Source organism: Eschscholzia californica, unplaced genomic scaffold (genome assembly GCF_041429995.1).
Source record: "Eschscholzia californica isolate CP2 unplaced genomic scaffold, dmEscCali1.0.p SCAF_2, whole genome shotgun sequence".
In the NCBI taxonomy this organism is placed as follows: Eukaryota; Viridiplantae; Streptophyta; class Magnoliopsida; order Ranunculales; family Papaveraceae; genus Eschscholzia; species Eschscholzia californica.
Window position 1 is genome coordinate 30,602,753 of NW_028238309.1, and position 17,055 is coordinate 30,619,807.

The 17,055-nt window shown below is 40.9% G+C and overlaps 3 protein-coding genes across 3 annotated transcripts; all 3 read left to right on the top strand.

The window, feature by feature from the left end:
• The first annotated feature begins 7,377 nt into the window (after positions 1-7,377).
• LOC147557366 (uncharacterized) lies at positions 7,378-8,761 on the top strand. Its single transcript, XM_086658819.1, has 3 exons — positions 7,378-7,521; positions 7,698-8,130; positions 8,439-8,761. The coding sequence occupies exons 1-3, from the start codon at positions 7,378-7,380 to the stop codon at positions 8,759-8,761; spliced, it is 900 nt and encodes a 299-aa protein (XP_086514945.1).
• Positions 8,762-9,362: 601 nt separating this feature from the next.
• LOC147557367 (uncharacterized) lies at positions 9,363-11,355 on the top strand. The gene is made up of 3 exons (XM_086658821.1): positions 9,363-9,717; positions 10,077-10,813; positions 11,299-11,355. The coding sequence occupies exons 1-3, from the start codon at positions 9,363-9,365 to the stop codon at positions 11,353-11,355; spliced, it is 1,149 nt and encodes a 382-aa protein (XP_086514947.1).
• Positions 11,356-11,459: 104 nt separating this feature from the next.
• LOC147557368 (uncharacterized) lies at positions 11,460-12,167 on the top strand. Its single transcript, XM_086658822.1, has 2 exons — positions 11,460-11,900; positions 12,003-12,167. The coding sequence occupies exons 1-2, from the start codon at positions 11,460-11,462 to the stop codon at positions 12,165-12,167; spliced, it is 606 nt and encodes a 201-aa protein (XP_086514948.1).
• Positions 12,168-17,055: the final 4,888 nt, after the last annotated feature.

Sequence of the window (17,055 nt, forward strand, 5' to 3'; positions counted from 1 at the left end):
CACATTGTATAAATTTTATGTTCTCTCCTTTTTCCAGATTTAAGTTTTTTTTAATTATTTTTTCTTTCCCCTTTTTTTCAAAGTTATATGGATATGTTGATGAACTATATGATTGAAGGTGTTTGCAGTAACAAGTTAAAGTTGTTATGTTCACTGGATCATCAAATTAATGTAACTATTTGATTAGAAAAATGGTCTCACGCACTAATGTACATTATTATTTTTTCATTTAGTGTAATTTCTTAATTTAAATTACAATGAATATAAGTGTGGCAAAAAGATCCGTTTACCCGCATAAATTTTGTTTAATTTCTTTTGTAGTTTTGGTTTGGTCCTCATAGTTGTCTTAAATTTTATCAATTTTATGCTACTTACTTTGAGAGAGGCATGTAATATTGGATCTTAAATTTATATTTTCTTCTCTAATGCAAGGTGATTTTTGCTTATTCGTTTTACTATTAACTAGGTATGCCCTGCGGGCGCGGTCAATCCCGTCGGGCTTACTCCAGTCATGGTCGAAATTTTTCGGAGTACAACCACGGTGGGTTCAAGCATTCGCTCAGATGCACGTACTACGTTGTCTACGTAAATCGTCGTCCGATGTCACACGGACCAAGCGAAAACCTAGACGTGCTAGCACTTTTTGCCTATGTTAATATTATGTGGTGCTAGCACGTCTAGGTTCCCCTCGGTCCGTGTGACATCAGACGACGATTTACGTACACAACGTAGTACGTGCATCGACGAATGCTTGAACCCACCGTACTTGTACTATGAAAGTTTTCGACCACGACTGGCGTAAGCCCGACGGGATTGACCGCGCCCGCAGGGCGCGGGAGATACCTAGTTCATTATAAAATTGGTCCAAATATGAAATTCGAGCACTAAAATAATTCGGCAGCACCCCGTCTATATTTGGACACCCTCGAAATAGTCTATAATCTCCTAAACATTTTTCTGAACACAAACCATTCGAAGAAATTGAATAATAATCGTCCAAATAGCTCCAAATTTTGAACCCAAAAGAAATTAGTATAGCTATACAGTTATCGATATAACCATCACTAAAACTACTAAATTTGGACGAAATTGAAAAATTCAAACCGCTAAATATGTAGAACAAATCGAATGAAATTACCTGGAACAAATTTCATAGAATTTGGACCACTGTAGGCGAAGAAATCGGCAAAGAAGTCAGAACCACCGCACTCACGGCCAAACTCCTACCGTTTTATTTCTCTGGTTTGATGGGTTTGAATTGAAAGTGAGATAAAGTTTAATGGGTTTAAGTGGGGTATGAGGGGATATCCCCCCTTCTTCTTTCAGACAAACTGGGACACAGTTAGCGATAACATCCTGAGCTTAGTGCAAGACTTCTTCTCCTCTGCGGAGTTCCCTCCGGAGACTAATCACACACATATTTGTCTCATCCCTAAGACCACGACTCCTCAAAACCCAGCAGACTTTAGACCTATCAGTCTGCTTAATACTACTTATAAGATCATCACTAAAATTCTAGCTGATAGACTTAAGTTTTCCTTACAAAACATTATATCCCCCTACCAAGCTGCATATATCCCCGGTAGGCAGATTACGGATAATGTTATTATTGGCCAGGAAATCATTCATTCTCTGAGAAATTTAAAAGGCGCTACTGGGTATTTTGGACTTAAATTAGATATGTCTAAAGCGTTCAACAGAATCGAATGGAAATTCCTGACGGAGATAATGCATAAACTGGGGTACTCTAGACACTGGATTCGCATGATCTCTCAATGTATTTCCACTTCTTCAATGGCTGTCCTGGTTAATGGTCGCCCTGGCCCTATCTTCTACCCTTCGAGAGGTATCAGACAAGGCGATCCACTTTCTCCCTTTCTGTTTACTATAGCCATGGAAGCACTTAGTAGGCTTATTAATGCGAACCATAATGGTAACAAATTTATAGGTTTTCCCACTAATAACCCCAATCTTAACATATCTCATCTCCTTTTCGCGGATGATTGCATCATCTTTGGTAGAAACTCCCTAGAGAATATCCACACCCTCAAATCCATTCTTAAGATGTTTTGCGACTCTTCTGGTCAAATGATTAACTACAGTAAGTCTAACATCTTTTATTCTAAAAATTCACACCCTAAATTCAAAAGATTAATTACGAGAACCCTAAAAGTCAAATATGCTTCCACGTCGGAAAAATACCTTGGGGCTCAACTTTTCATAGGGGCAAACAAAAAGAAGGTTTTTAATGATATAATTGATAAAATTAAACATAAATTAGATAAGTGGAATTATAATTTCCTCTCTCAGGCTGGTCGCACGATTGTCATTTCGACAATAGCGGCAGCTGTACCCCGATACCAAATGCAATGCTTTGCCCTTCCTAAAGGCACAAGCAAGAGTATTTCGACTTTGCAAAAGTCGTTTTGGTGGGGTAGGTCAAAGGGCATTTGCACCAAAAGTTGGGCTTCCATTTGTACACCCAAAAAGATGGGTGGGCTAGGCATTCACAATACGGAATTGGATAACCAAGCGATGTTAAGTAAACTAGCTTGGAAGATCAAATCAGAGCCCAAAGCTATATGGGTTCAATTCCTTAAAGCTAAATATTATAATAATAGTGAGCACCCGAATTTAGCGAAATCGCATCACTCGTGGCACTAGAAAAACATTAGTAAACACCTTCATAACATTGATAAACACTCGTTTTGGGAAGTACAAAATGGGAAGAACATAGAGATATGGAAAGACAATTGGATTCCAACTCTTAACAACCCCCCGAATAATATTTACAACTCTCAGCTTACTAAGGTTTCTCAACTCATAGAGGGGAATCAGTGGAATGTAAATCTTCTGAATTACACTTTCGAAGATAATATAAAAAATTTAATCCTGTCTATCCCTATCGACAGTACTAATGAGGACCAACTTAGGTGGTCCCTTACCAAATCAGGAAACTTCTCGGTTAAATCTATGTACCATAATCTTTCCACCAGCATGAATTCTCCTCTTCCTCTGGCACCAAACTGGAACTTTATCTGGTCCCTCCAGGTGGTGCCAAGAATTAAATTATTTATTTGGAAAATATGCGTCAAAGCCCTCCCGGTGCGGGAAAGAATAGGAAAATACATTGATAATAATCTGAATTGCCCCAACTGCAATGTTGTAGAAACATTGGAGCATGCACTGCTACATTGTCCTTTGGCAAAAAACATTTGGTTTTACTTTAATATCATCTCGGAACGGATTACTTCAATTCGAGATTGGATTTTCACATGGGAAGATACCCCTGATACTAGTCAAATCTACAATGGCATTCACTTGGCGACAATAATGTGGAATATATGGAAAATTAGATGCGATCATTGCTTTCAGCATGAAATCAATTCCTTAGAACAGATAACATCAATGATAATGAATTTTCCTCAATACACAAGGAATACCCAAAACAATACCAAGAAGTCGCAAGATAAATGGATACCGCCAACGCTAGGCTGGGTAAAAATAAATGTAGATGCATCATTTATTAATATCAATGAAATCGCAGGCTTTGGCCTCATTATGCACAACAATGAATCAACATACATAGAAGCTCACGCATCAACAACCAGAAGTAGAAACGCAGAGGAATGTGAATCTATAGCCATATTAAAAGGAATGGAATGGGCGTTAGCCCACAACTACAGGAAAATAATAATAGAAAGTGACAATATTAATGTGATCCATTACTTACAAAAAAATAGAAATGAAATACAATGGCAATCCAAGAAGAATATACAAAAAATAATGGAAATCATACCCAGGCTGGAATCTGTTAAATTTTCTTATGTCAACAGGAAATTGAATCAAGCGGCAGACAAGTTGGCAAAGTGGGCGAGGCAGAGGAATAAAACGCAGACATGGAAGAATATCCCTTATTTTATTGCAAATTTGTATTGTAATAGAACTCTTGTTGTTTAATATAATATAAGATATTTCAACAAAAAAAAAAAGTGGGATATGAGGGTGAGGACGTGGGAGAATTAAAACCTTCATTTGCATGCATGCCACGTGAGTCCCATTTGGTTTTCAATTTAAACAAAATTGGATTGGCACCACGTGTCAAAATATAAAGTGCCCATGCCATTAATTAACGTTAGGTCCTCAATTCTTATATACCTAATTATAAATCCCCTCATATTTGTACCCAATTAATTCAATCTCCATGAATTACCATTTAACTCTCAATTTGACTTTTCTTAATCTCAAATAGTCCTTCTTTCAACCGTAGTCTTTTATTTCTTTAACCGAAAACATGGGATGTTACAATAACTCTATTTTAAAGCCAGAAGAGAAGGTGGGTGGGGACTCAGTGAGGCTTGGCCACATTAAAGAATTCCTTGACTGTGTGAATGACACTGAACTGTTTGATTGGCCTTACTCAGGATGCTTTATCACTTGGGATAATAAGCAAGAAGGGTTTGATAGCATTATGTCTAAATTGGATAGGGTTCTGATTAATATAAATTGGTTGGAGTTATTCTAAATTGGATAGGGTTCTGATTAATATAAACCAGAATTTCAAGTGGTGAATTTGACATCATCTAACAATATGAAACTCAAACCAAATATATATTAAGAAAGTGAAGCCATGTTTAGGGCTTTAAGGCAGCCCCAACTCAAATAAAATTAGCTACTCATGTTTGAAAATAAATCAGCAAAATAAAAGAAAAAAAATACTAGAATTCCGAATGAAAATCAGACTTTTGTAGCTTCTATTCCCTTTCTCTTGCTTCTCCTCCCCCTCTTCTTTGCAAAGATGCTCCATTTATAGCCTTAGGATCAATTTAATCCAGCACTTTTGTAACCACAAACATTAATTCATCCTAATAACTTTTGTAACCACAAACATTAACTTCTCAATTTAATCCAACACTTTAATGTCTTCAAATTAACTTTTGTAACCTCTTTTGTAGTAATTGCCATCAATTAAACCTTAGAATGAATTCAGCCATAACCTTCACACTCCAATGAACCTGGACCAATTGTTGCACCAGCTTAACTTTGCCTCATAATTGTCTTTGGTATGTCTTTTCTTTTCTTTTTTTAATGTTATCAACTTAATAAGCCAAATTGACCACACCAACACCCACCCAAAAGGTTTAGTTAGAGACCATTTGATATTGCCACCTCCAAATGTGAGTTTTTTAGTCAGTTTTCCAAATCTGCTCCAAGTATCTTCACAAACACAAAACAACATTAAAGACACAATAAATTGCTTAAGAACATAACAAAGATCAAATATTAGAGTACAAAGATGTGTCAAAATTATGTCACATCACCCTTGTTACACCTTCCATAGGGTTTCTGAGAATGCTAGAGAACATAATATTTTTTATTGTGTCTGCCAAAGGATTAGTTCCAAAAACAGCAGATTTCCCAAGTGCCGAACTTCTATCATAAACCCTAGCTGAACTCGAAGGAAGAACACTCTTTGAAACAACACTTGTGATGTAGACCCATCACTGGACTAATTCGATGTTTTTGTGGCTTTGAATCTTAAACCAACTAAGTCTGAACCTTCGTCTCCTAAGTTCTGTTGCTTCTCTTTGTGAACCAGTTCACTCTCTTCTTCCATCTCATCTTCACTGCTCGGTTGGTTTCTAGACAAGAGAAACCTCCCTTCTCCCACAACCGCATCATCCCTCATTGATTTTTGTTCACCGTGAGTTGTCTCCAACCTTGCCGGAGAATAAACCAAACCAGACAGCAAGCTTTTCGGTCAGAAAATCCAAGAATACACCACTTTCTCTCTCCTTACGTCACTTTCTCTCTCCTCACGTCACTTTCTCTCTCCTCACAGCAAAACCCTCTCTCCAGCTATTGTTACTCGTGATCAGTTTGGTGCAGTTTCCAGAGTTTGGTGCAGTTTTTTTGATTATTTCTTGTTGTTTGTGTCTGATTGTGTCCCTGTCTCTAGCAGGACCTTCTTGGAAGGGAAATGTTGGAAAAGAGGGAGACGAAGCTTAGTCTCCCTCCCCCTGGTGGTGGAGATTCCGACCCTTTGGGGTCTGAGTTTTAGCCAAAACAGAGTGGATTTGGTGAGGAGAAATCAGAGCAGTCAGGTGTCGGAAGTGATGGAGCTCGAGGCACTGACTGGGCTTCTCTTTTCTTACGAAGGAATTCTACTGTGCGTACTCCATTAGAGTGCACTGCCCTATCTGTGCTTGATGGGAAACCGATGGTGTCTTTTTCTGTGGCTGATTTTGAGACTGAGAGGAGGGAATGTGAATCTTGGTTGGTTGGCTCGTTTGTGGGTCAAAGATTATCTTACCCTGCTGTGTTGAATGCTCTGGTTAAGGCTTGGCAACCAAGAGGTGAGCTCAAGCTTACTCTTCAAGGTAATTCTTTGTTTTTCATTAAGTTTTCTCTTAATGAGGATAAGGAAAAGGCTCTGGACCATGAACCATTGTTCATCATGAATCATCTTTTTGTTGTGAGACTATGGACACCTTTTATTGAGAATGATATTCAAAATTGGATTCGATTCCTCTGTGGGTTTGTTTTCGTAATGTTCCATCTCTGTTTTGGAATCCTAGAGGTCTTGCTCGTATTGCTAGTGTTTTAGGGAAGCCTATAATGCTAGACAAACCTACTGAGTCTAAGGCAAGAATGTCCTTTGCTCGTGTTTGTATTGAGGTGGGAAAAGAATGTCAATACCCTACTGAGATTTCTCTGCTTATTGATGGTTTGAGGGTGAACTCAGTTCAGGTTGAGTATCCCTGGAAACCTCCTCCATGTTCAGGGTGTCATGAGTTTGGTCACTTTCTGGGTCGTTGTCCCAAGGATCCTAGAACAGAGGAGCCACATACTACCCCTGGGCAAAGGAATGATCAAGGGAGAAGACTGGGATGCCACATGCTTGACAAAATGTCCAAGAGAGAGTTCCAACTGGTAGTCAAGGGTTTGGTCAGAGGCAGAGGGTTAATATTAGACCTGATGTGAACTTGAGGAAGGAGCAAGAGGCTCTTTTGAGTAAAGGGAAATTTGTAGCTCTCCCTAACAATGGTAAGGGTGGTGCTCAGGTGTCAAAGCAGACTTTTGGAGGACAACAGGGCTCTAGATACGCTGTGCTCAATGATCTAGTGAAGAATGATAACCTTCCTTCTTCTGTAGGTGAATCTTCTTCTGGTATGGGCCATGCTGAACAAGAGACTCCTAATAATAGTATGGTTGATGAGGGGTGGACTCCAGTTATTAAGAGGAAAAGTAAAAGTGGTGGTGGATTGAGGAATAGTGAGGTTGCGCATAAAAGGGTTTGCCTTGCTGATGAAGGCTTTGAGGAGGGGAGGGGGTCAGGAGAGCTCTATGGAAGAAGATGAAGAGGCTGGCCCAGAAATGGTGCAGGTGAGTACTGAGGGTGTTAATAGTGATGTGAATATGGTCCAGACTGTGAGTCATGGTGAGAGAGTAGCTGATGTTGTGCCTATCTTTGATCGTAAGGGACAAGGCTTATGCCATAGCATTGTTGGAGTCAAGGGGGTGTGCTTAGGAAACCTCTTAGAATTTTAAATGGTTAGCCTAGGCTTTTGGAATGTGAGGGGCCTTAATGGCCTCCAAAGAATAAATGAGGTTAAAGACCTTATTAGGAGTAATAAACTAAGTTTGCGTGGCATGGTTGAAACTAAGGTGGCTGTGGCTAATAAGGGAATTGTCAGAGATCTATTAATCCCTTTTGGGAGTACTTAGATAACTATTCTGCTGGTGGTGGAGGTAGAGTGTGGTTGGCTTGGGATGCTAAGATCCTTTCTGTTGGCCTTGTTCTTGCTTCTGAGCAGATTTTGGTTGTTAAGGTTCTTACATCTGACTCAAAGGTATTCATGTTGGCTGTGGCTTATGGTCATAATACCAGAGGTCAGAGAGTTGAGATGTGGCAAGATATTAGAGGTCTTGTTAGGAGATTCCCTGGGCCATGGGCCTTCATGGGGGATTTTAACTCCTTGCTTAAGGCAGATGAGAAAGTAGGAGGGGATCCAGTGAGGGCCTGTAATTACATGGATTTTGCTGCTTGTGTCCATGATGCAGAGCTTCTAGACTGTCCCTATACTGGCTGTCATTTTACTTGGAATAACAAACAAGAGGGTCCTGACTGTGTGTTTTGAAAGCTTGACAGAGTTTTGATAAATGTTGATTGGCTTTCTTTGTTTCCTTCTTCTAGAGTGCATTTCTTACCTCCTGGGGCTACTGACCATTCCCCTGCCATTTTCTGTCTGGATGACTTGGTTTGTATTGGCAGGAAACCTTTCAAGTTCTTTAATTGTTGGTGTGAGGAGTCAGGCTTCATGGAGTTATTGGAGAAGGAATGGAGTGAAGATGTGAGGGGTACTCCTATGTTTCAGTTGGTTACTAAGCTGAAGAGATTGAAGGCTAAGCTAGTGCCCTGGAAAGCTGCCCGGTAGCTCAGGCTAAGAAAGCAGTTGAGGTGGTCCAAGTTCAGTTACATGATCATCCTCATGATGCAAAGCTTAGAAGACATGAAAGGCAGGCTGTGAAGGAATATTCCCATTTAGTTGGTGTTGAAGCTTCAATGCTAGAGCAGAAAGCTAGAATTCAATGGTTGAATGAGGATGATAGTAATACTAAGTTTTTTCATAGTACTATCAAAGAAAGAAGAGCTAGTAATAACATCTCCAAGATTACTAATAGAGAGGGGGAGGTGCTTGAGGGCCCTCAGCTCATTGTTGATGAGTGTGGATTTTTACAGCTCTTTCTTTGGCCATGATTCTGTTGAAGCTAGAGAGGATGAGATTTTGAATTCCTTTTCCTTTGCTCATACTATCTCTCTTGATAGTGAACAGGTATTGCTGGAGCCAGTTACCAGAGGGGGGGTGGTGTATGCTCTTTCTACCATTGGCTTTGACAAAGCTCCTGGGCCAGATGGGTTTACCTCTTATTTTTTCAGGAGATGTTGGTCCATTGTTGGAGATGATTTTTTTTTTTGCATATATCAGCAGGTTTAAGGAAAACCTGAAACCAAACAAAGAGAAGGAGATAGCCAAACAGCCATCAACAAACAAACCCAGCCCATACAAAGCCCAAGCAACCCACTAAGAACATATGGTCCCAAAGGTAAATCACAGACATAAAACAAGACTAAGAGGAAAAAACATCATTAAAAAAACCTATGCTACTTCAGCCTAAGTCTAATAAGACCCAACCTATCATCACCAGCCACACACTGCATAGCATCACTAAGCTCACTAGCTGCAAGATAGTCAACTCCCACTGTATGCCTAGCCTTGGATAACAAATCTGCAAGCTGATTAGTCTCTCTAAAAACATGCTCAATGCTGCAAGATCTAAACTTATTCATGTTACTCTTGATGCTTCTAAACACACTTAAGGATTGCCAAGGAGGAGTAGCATCTAAACATGCTCAAGCTGTTAGAGATGACTTCACCAGAGCAATTATGAGTTTCTTCACGTCAGGGAAGTTGCTAGGTGAAGTAAATGCTACATTGCTTTCTCTTGTTCCCAAAGTTCCAAATGTCAACACTATGAGTGATTTCAGGCCCATTGCCTGTTGCAATGTTATTTATAAAACTATCACTAAAATCTTAACCATTAGGCTTAAAAAGGTTGTTAAGGCTTTAGTGAGTGAAAATCAATCAGCTTTTATTTCAGGAAGGTCTATACAAGACAATATCATGCTTGCTCATGAGCTGGTTAGGGCCTATGGTAGGAAAGATGGTCAACCTAGATCCACTGTAAAGATTGACTTGTAGAAGGCCTATGACACAGTTAGATGGAGTTCCCTCTTAAAGATCCTTAGGAAGTATAAGCTGCCTGAAAGATTTATTCTCTGGATTGAAGCTTGTGTGACCACCCCCAAAGTTTTCTGTGGTGGTTAATGGAGCTATCAATGGCTATTTTGAAGGGAGGAGGGGTCTTAGGCAAGGATGCCCTATTTCTCCTTATTTATTTGTGATGGTCAGGGAAGTGTTTGCTGTTCTTCTTCAGAGAAAGCAAACAGTTGGTGATTTCCATTTACACCCCCAGGTGCAAAAAACCTATTGTTACTCATCTTTGTTTTGCAGATGATCTGATGGTTTTCATGGAAGGAGACAAGAGTTCTGCAAGTGCTTTGAAAGCAGTTCTAGATGAATTGTTCATTTGTACTGGTCTGGCAGTTAATTGTAGCAAGAGCTCTATCTTTTTTGCTTGCATGAGTGAGGATATCAAGCTTGAAGTCAAGTTTATTTTGGGCTTTCAAGAGGGGATGTTGCCTGTCAGGTACCTTGGATTACCTCTTCTCTCTACTAGGCTATCTTATACTGATTGTATCCCTCTTATACAGAAGGTCCTTAGTAGAGTCCAGTCCTGGAAAGCTAGGTTTCTTACCTTTACTGGAAGGTGGCTTCTTATTAATGTGGTTCTTACTAGTATGCTTATCTATTGGATGTCTGTTTTTGTTCTTCCCAAGAGAGTATACAAAGAGATAAACAGTATCCTGTATAGGTTTCTTTGGACTGGTATTGATCTTAGCTCCGAGAGGTCCTCTATTAGCTGGAGATTGATGTGCCTGCCTACGCATGAGGGGGGTCTTGGTTTATGGAATATTGAAGTCCTGAACATTGCTTTTAACTTAAGGCATGTGTGGGAAGTTGTCACAAGGAAAGAGACCTTGTGGGTTGGCTGGGTTCAGCAGAATCTCATCAAAGATCAAAGTTTATGGCTTATGCAATCACCAAAGGACTGTGTTCCTGGTGTTGGAGGAAAGTTCTTGAGGGGAGGGAGAGAGCTCTTGAGCTTATGTTTCACATTATTGGTGATGGTGAGGATACTCTCTTTTGGACTGACCCTTGGCATCCTCTTGGTCCTCTTTCCGGGTTTTATGAGGGAAGATTCAAATATAGCTCCTACCTAAATATCCACACTAAGGTTTCTGATTTCATTAGAGAGGGAGAATGGTATGTCCCTAGCTTCCTCCTGATTGACTTGAGTGTTGTTTTTTCTGCCTGAAGTTCAATTGCACACTAATGAAAAGGATCGGGTGGTCTGGAAAGTTAATTCTAAGGGTGAATACTCCTTAAAAGACACCTATGAAGCCATTAGGCCAAGGAGTCAGATTGTTGCTTGGCACAGGTTGGTTTGGTTCCCTAAGTGCATTCCCAAGCATAGTCTTATCACTTGGTTGTTTTTTAGCAAGGGGCTGAAGACAAGAGAGAGACTGTATCAGTGGGGTATGAATATGGAAACCTCTTGTGGATTATGTGGGTTGGCTATTGAATCTGAAGACCATTTATTCTTTGGGTGTAGTTTCTCTCAAGAACTTTGGCAAAAGTTGCTGGTGGCCCTGGGTTTTCAGAGACATAATCAGGGTTCCATGGAGACTGAAATGCAGTGGTGCCTAGTACATTTTAAGGGGGAGTCTCTCATAGCTAGAGTGGGTACGTTAGTCCTTAATGCCTTTTTATATCATGTATGGAAAGAAAGAAACAATAGGGCTTTTCAGGACTTGTGCTTATACTGTTGAATCTATCTTCAGTGTCATTATTCATGAGGTGCAGATTAGGGTCTCTTCCTGGACCTGTCATATTGAAGAAAGTGAGCAGAATTCTGCTTTTGCTAGTTGCTGGAATCTTAATGTGAGTCTGACTAGACCAAAGATCAGAGGTCATGAATGGGAGGGGCCTCCTGATGGGTGGTTTCTCATTAACTCTGATGGGTCCCTAGATGATATTGCTGCTGGTTATGGAGCCATTGTTAGGAATGCTAAGGGGGCAGTGGTCTCTTTGGGGGTTGGGTCTTCTCCTTCACAGTCTATTATTGTGATTGAACTACTGGGAGTGGAGTTGGGTTTGAGACTGGCTAGTAAGCATCAGTGTGACCATGTTCTTATTGCAACAGATTCCATGACAGTTTGCCAGTTGCTGTCTAATTTTGATAAGTTGTCCCCTTGTAATGCTTAGCAGAGTTGGCTTAGTATTAAGAGATTATGGGCTTGTTTTAAACATTGCAAGGTGCAGCATGTGGTTCGTGAAGTTAATCAGGCAGCTGATCTCTTAGCAAAGATGAAACCTGTGGGGGAGATTGAGCTTGACCCTTCTGTTATGCCTCCAGACTTGAGTGTTATTGTTAATGATGATTTGAGAGGTAGAGTTAGATTGAGGAAACATTGGGGATGATCTTTTGAGGTTTCTTTTCTGTTTTTTGTTTTTTGTGTTTCTTTGTTTCCTTGTTCTGGGTCTGGGCCCTTTAATCCCTGCTCATCTATGCAAAAAAAAAATTACATCATTTCATTAGCCCCACCCTTTCCTCATTCTCACTGTTCCTCTAGAGTCCGCATTAACAATGTTGACTAGTTCCACCGGTAGTTGACAAACATTCAAGTGAGTTACTCCCGGTCCGAGCCTCATCTTCGACAAGTGGTCAGCAACTTGGTTTGCTTCCCTATAGACATGAAACACCCGAAAACTCCGAAATTGGCTCTTAAGCCTCTGAACTGTCTTCCATAAACGCTTCGCCCGCCATGGTAATTTCTGATTTTGTTTTGCAAGAAGTAACTTGATATTCATCGAATCAAGACCAAGTTCAACTTCCTGCATCCCAGCACTAAGAGCTAACTCCAATCCCAACTCAACACCCCGCAACTCATGTATGAAAATAGTCTGTCCATTAACCTGACCCGTGGCTGCTCTAACAACATTCCCCTCTGAATCTCGAATAATGGCTCCATAACCCGCATCCACCTCCTTCAGAGCACCATCAGTATTAATCATATGTCTCCCTGTCATCGGCCGAGTCCATTTACATGACGTATAGACCGGCTTTTGAAGAGAGATAGTAAGATTCCATCGGTCAATGGTCTTCCGATTCTTCTCAGTATGTTCAAACCGTTTGGTAATAGTATTCAGCTTAATCCGCACTTCATCGCAAATAGTATGAATAATCAGCCCCGGTGACATAACATCTCCTCTAAATACCCTGTCATTCCGCTCCTTCCAAATATGATAGACATAGGCATTTAGAAGCATACGACCCACTCGGGCAGCAATAGAAAGCCCACCAAAGTGATTAATACACCACTGTTGCTCCCCTTTCCAATCAGCAGCACATACTCTCTGAATCCCATCTTGAGTAATAGCGATTCCCATATAATCATTCTGACCAAACAACCAAAGAATAAGTGGAAATCCGTTTCTTCATCTCCCCCACAGAATACACATCTAGTGTCTATAGTCATACCCCAACTAGCCAAAAGCGATCTAGTTTTGAGGCGTCGTCGAAAAGCAAGCCACGTGATGAAGCAATGTTTGGTGATACCACCTGGTGACCATACTGATGAAGTCTAGCTCAATCGAGTTCCTCTAGGTCGAATTGTTTTATACGTCTCTTTGAGAGTAAACTCTCCATTCTGGCTAGGCATCCAGATCACCTCATCTCTAAGAGTACTATCTACGACCACCTCTCTGGCCTCAACCTCGATAGTCCCAAGCATGGCTGCTACATGAGTAGGAAAGACCCAGCATCTAGATGAAGGTGAGAATTATATCTATACCCCTCCGCGAAAGCATCATAAAGAAGACCCGAGGATGCCATAGATCAGTCCAAAAATTGGTATCATGACCATCCCCCAGAGAAGTGCAAATGAGTCGCTGAGCCGTCGGCCTGCTGGCTAGAATCCGACGCCAACATCAAAAACTTCTACTCGAAGCCGATAAAGTCCAGAAAGTGCTGATCTTTGATGAGATTATTTCTCACCCACTCAGCCCACAAAGTCGTCTTACCTTTAACCAGGTCCCATATATGACGAAGATTTGACGCCTCGAACAACACCTCGATATTACGAAAACCAAGCCCCCCTTCATCAGTGGGGTAACAAAGGCTTTCCCAGCCAACGGGAGCTCTCTTACACCCCATATCCACGCCAGATCACAGGAACTTACTAAAGATGAAGTTGATATCATTCATTACTCTCTTGGGAATAACGAACACTGCTGCCCAATATAGTAGCATACCATTCAAAACCACCTTTACAAGGAGAACTCGGCCCGCGAACGATAAAAATCGACTCTTCCAAGATTGGATTCGTCCCTTGATTTTATCAATCAGCGGAATATAATGACTATAGGTGAGACGAGACGATATAAGAGGTAAACCCAAATAACGGATAGGCAGAGAACCGGTACCGAATTCCAGAATACTAGTAATATCGCTCTGACCTTGGGCCGAAAGACCTGCAAAGAAAACCGTACTCTTAGTCACATTGGCCTGCAACCCCGTCGCCCGATGAAAACCTGTTAACACACCTTTTAGAGATTGAGCCGAACCAGCGTATCCTCGAAAGAAGACCATGAGATCGTCGGCGAAACAAAGGTGAGTAACTTTCGGAACTCGACACTTAGGGTGTAACAGGAACCAACCCGCTCTTTCCTCTCGATCAATAAGAACCGCGAATACCTCCATCATTAGGACAAACAGATATGGAGAAATCGGGCAGCCTTATCGTAGACCTCGCTTCCCATCAAAATAACCATGGGCTTCACCATTAACCATAATCGAGAACTTAGACGTAGTGACACAGGCTCGTGTCCATTCTATGAATTTCCTTGGAAAGTGAAACTTACTAAGGACTGAGAATAGTGAAGACCAACGAACTGTGTCATACGCCTTCTTAAGGTCAATCTTAACCGTACACCTAGCCGAGGTATCTGGCCGGTGGTAATTCCGAACAATCTCATGGGCTAGCATGATATTGTCCTGAATAATACGGCCAGAAACAAAGGCTGATTGGTTCGGATTGATCATCGAATAAATAACTCCCTTCAAACATATAGTAAGAACCTTGGTAATGCATTTATATAACACATTACAACAAGATATCGGTCTGAAATCTGACACTCAAGAAGCATTATCTATTTTAGGAATAAGAGTCACAAAAGTAGAGTTTACCTCTTTGAGAAGTTTTCCCGAGGCGAAAAACCTTTGGATAGCTTCCACGAAATCATCTCCCACGATGTCCCAACACGCCTTAAAAAAAATGGGAAGAGAACCCATCCGGCCCCGGTGATCGATCAGAACCAATAGTCTTAAAGCAGCAAAAATCTCCTCTCTAGTCACTCTCGTAATGAGAAGAGCTCCTTCAGCTTCCGTAAGCGGGCGTGAGAACTCCACATTAGGTATGGGATCTAAGGCTTCATTATCCTCGTCCTCCCGACCAAATAAGTCACAATTTTTTTGCACGAGTTGTTAGGACATATGAAACATATCTGATGAAAAAAAATCACAATTCGTGCGAAAAAATTTGTTACACAGTTTGGTGCAGTTTCATATTGCTACAGTTTCGTTTACAATTTGAGGTGTCGATACAGTTTTGTTTACAATTTGAGGGGTCAAAATTAAGGTAAAACCCCAAAAACATCCTACGGAATGGAGTTTTAGGACATATGAAACATATTGGATGAAAAAAATCATAACTCATGCGAAAACATTTGTTACATAGTTTGGTGCAGTTTTTTTTTTTGCAAAACTCAACAAGCTTTAGGGAGCCTGAACCCTCACAAGGAAACTAACAAAAACAAAAGAGAAAACTTAGCAACATGCGGCTCCAACACCCAACAGGATCCCTACAATACCCAATTAAGAGCATATGATCCCATAAGTAAATAACACCCATAAGGAACAAAGGGAAAAGAAGAGCAAAACTGTCAACAACCCTTGGTTGGAATGGTAAGAAGTATAATCTTCCACTTAGAGGTCAAGGGTTCGAGACACGCTGACCAATTCAAAAAAAAAAAGAAAAAGAAAAGAAGAGCAAAACAACCAACTACTGCCAACAACCTTTGGTTGGAGCGGTAAGAGGTATAATCTTCCACTTCGGAGGTCAAGGGTTCGAGGCACGCTGACTATTCAAAAAAAAAAAACAACCAACTACTTCAACCGGTTCCTAACAACCCCCTGAATATCCTCCAAGGCCACCACCTTCATTTCTTCACCTAAATCAGCAGCCGCCAAAATCTTTATACCCCTCCACGCTCCTAGCTTTAGACAAAAGATCAGCCAACATATTAGCCTCTCTAAACACATGCTCAATGGAAATATCCTCAAACTCATCCCATCTTTCTCTTATCCTACGCCAAAGAGTTAAAGACTTCCAAGGAGGGACAACACCAAGCTTCCCCACCATCTCAGCAACCATCTTGGAATCGGTAGCCACCAAAACTCTCCTATACCCATAAATAGAAGCCAAGTGAAGACCAACATCAATCCCCTGGAGCTCATGGTGCAGAACACTTATTGGCTCTGCACCAGCAACAACAACAATGATAGAGCCAGCGCTGTCTCTCAGAACACACCCAAACTCAGCTTGTTGATCACTAAAAGACCCATCAGTGTTAATCATAATGACCCCCGTCTCAGGTCTCTTCCAAATGCAAGGCACAATCACAGTAGGCTTGCTAACAAAGTGAAGATTCCAATTCCTAGAAAGCATAGTCAGCCTAGGACTGGGCCTACAATCACATATCAATGCAGACAGCTTCAGCTGAACTTCCTCTTTAATTCTTCTTATAATCTCCTCAACAGAAGCAGAGTTCCAGCAAACACTTTTATTCCTCTCACACCAAATATGATATAAGAAAGCATTGAAAGTTAACTTACCCAAGATGGCTACCTTATCACTCCCATCAAACAGCCTAAGACACCAGCTCACCATAGCATCCCAAGAATGACAAGTAGCATGATGTAAGGCCAAGAGTTTAGAAGTTCCCTCCAAATAAACTTTGAAAACCTGCATGATATAAAGAGATGCACATCATCCTCTTCATCACAACAACATAAAGAGCAAGTAACACTAACATTTAGGCCCCAATAATACAGACTCCACTTAGTCTTCAATGCTCTATGCATAGCCACCCAAGCAACAAAACTATGTCTAGGGATGTTATGGCTAAACCACACCAGCTGACTCCAACCCACCTTAGGCCTCACATCCCTTAGGGAATCATAAGTACTCTTCCCAGGTAAATACTCCCTTATCATTGGCTAACCACACCCTAGAGTCCTCATAAGCAA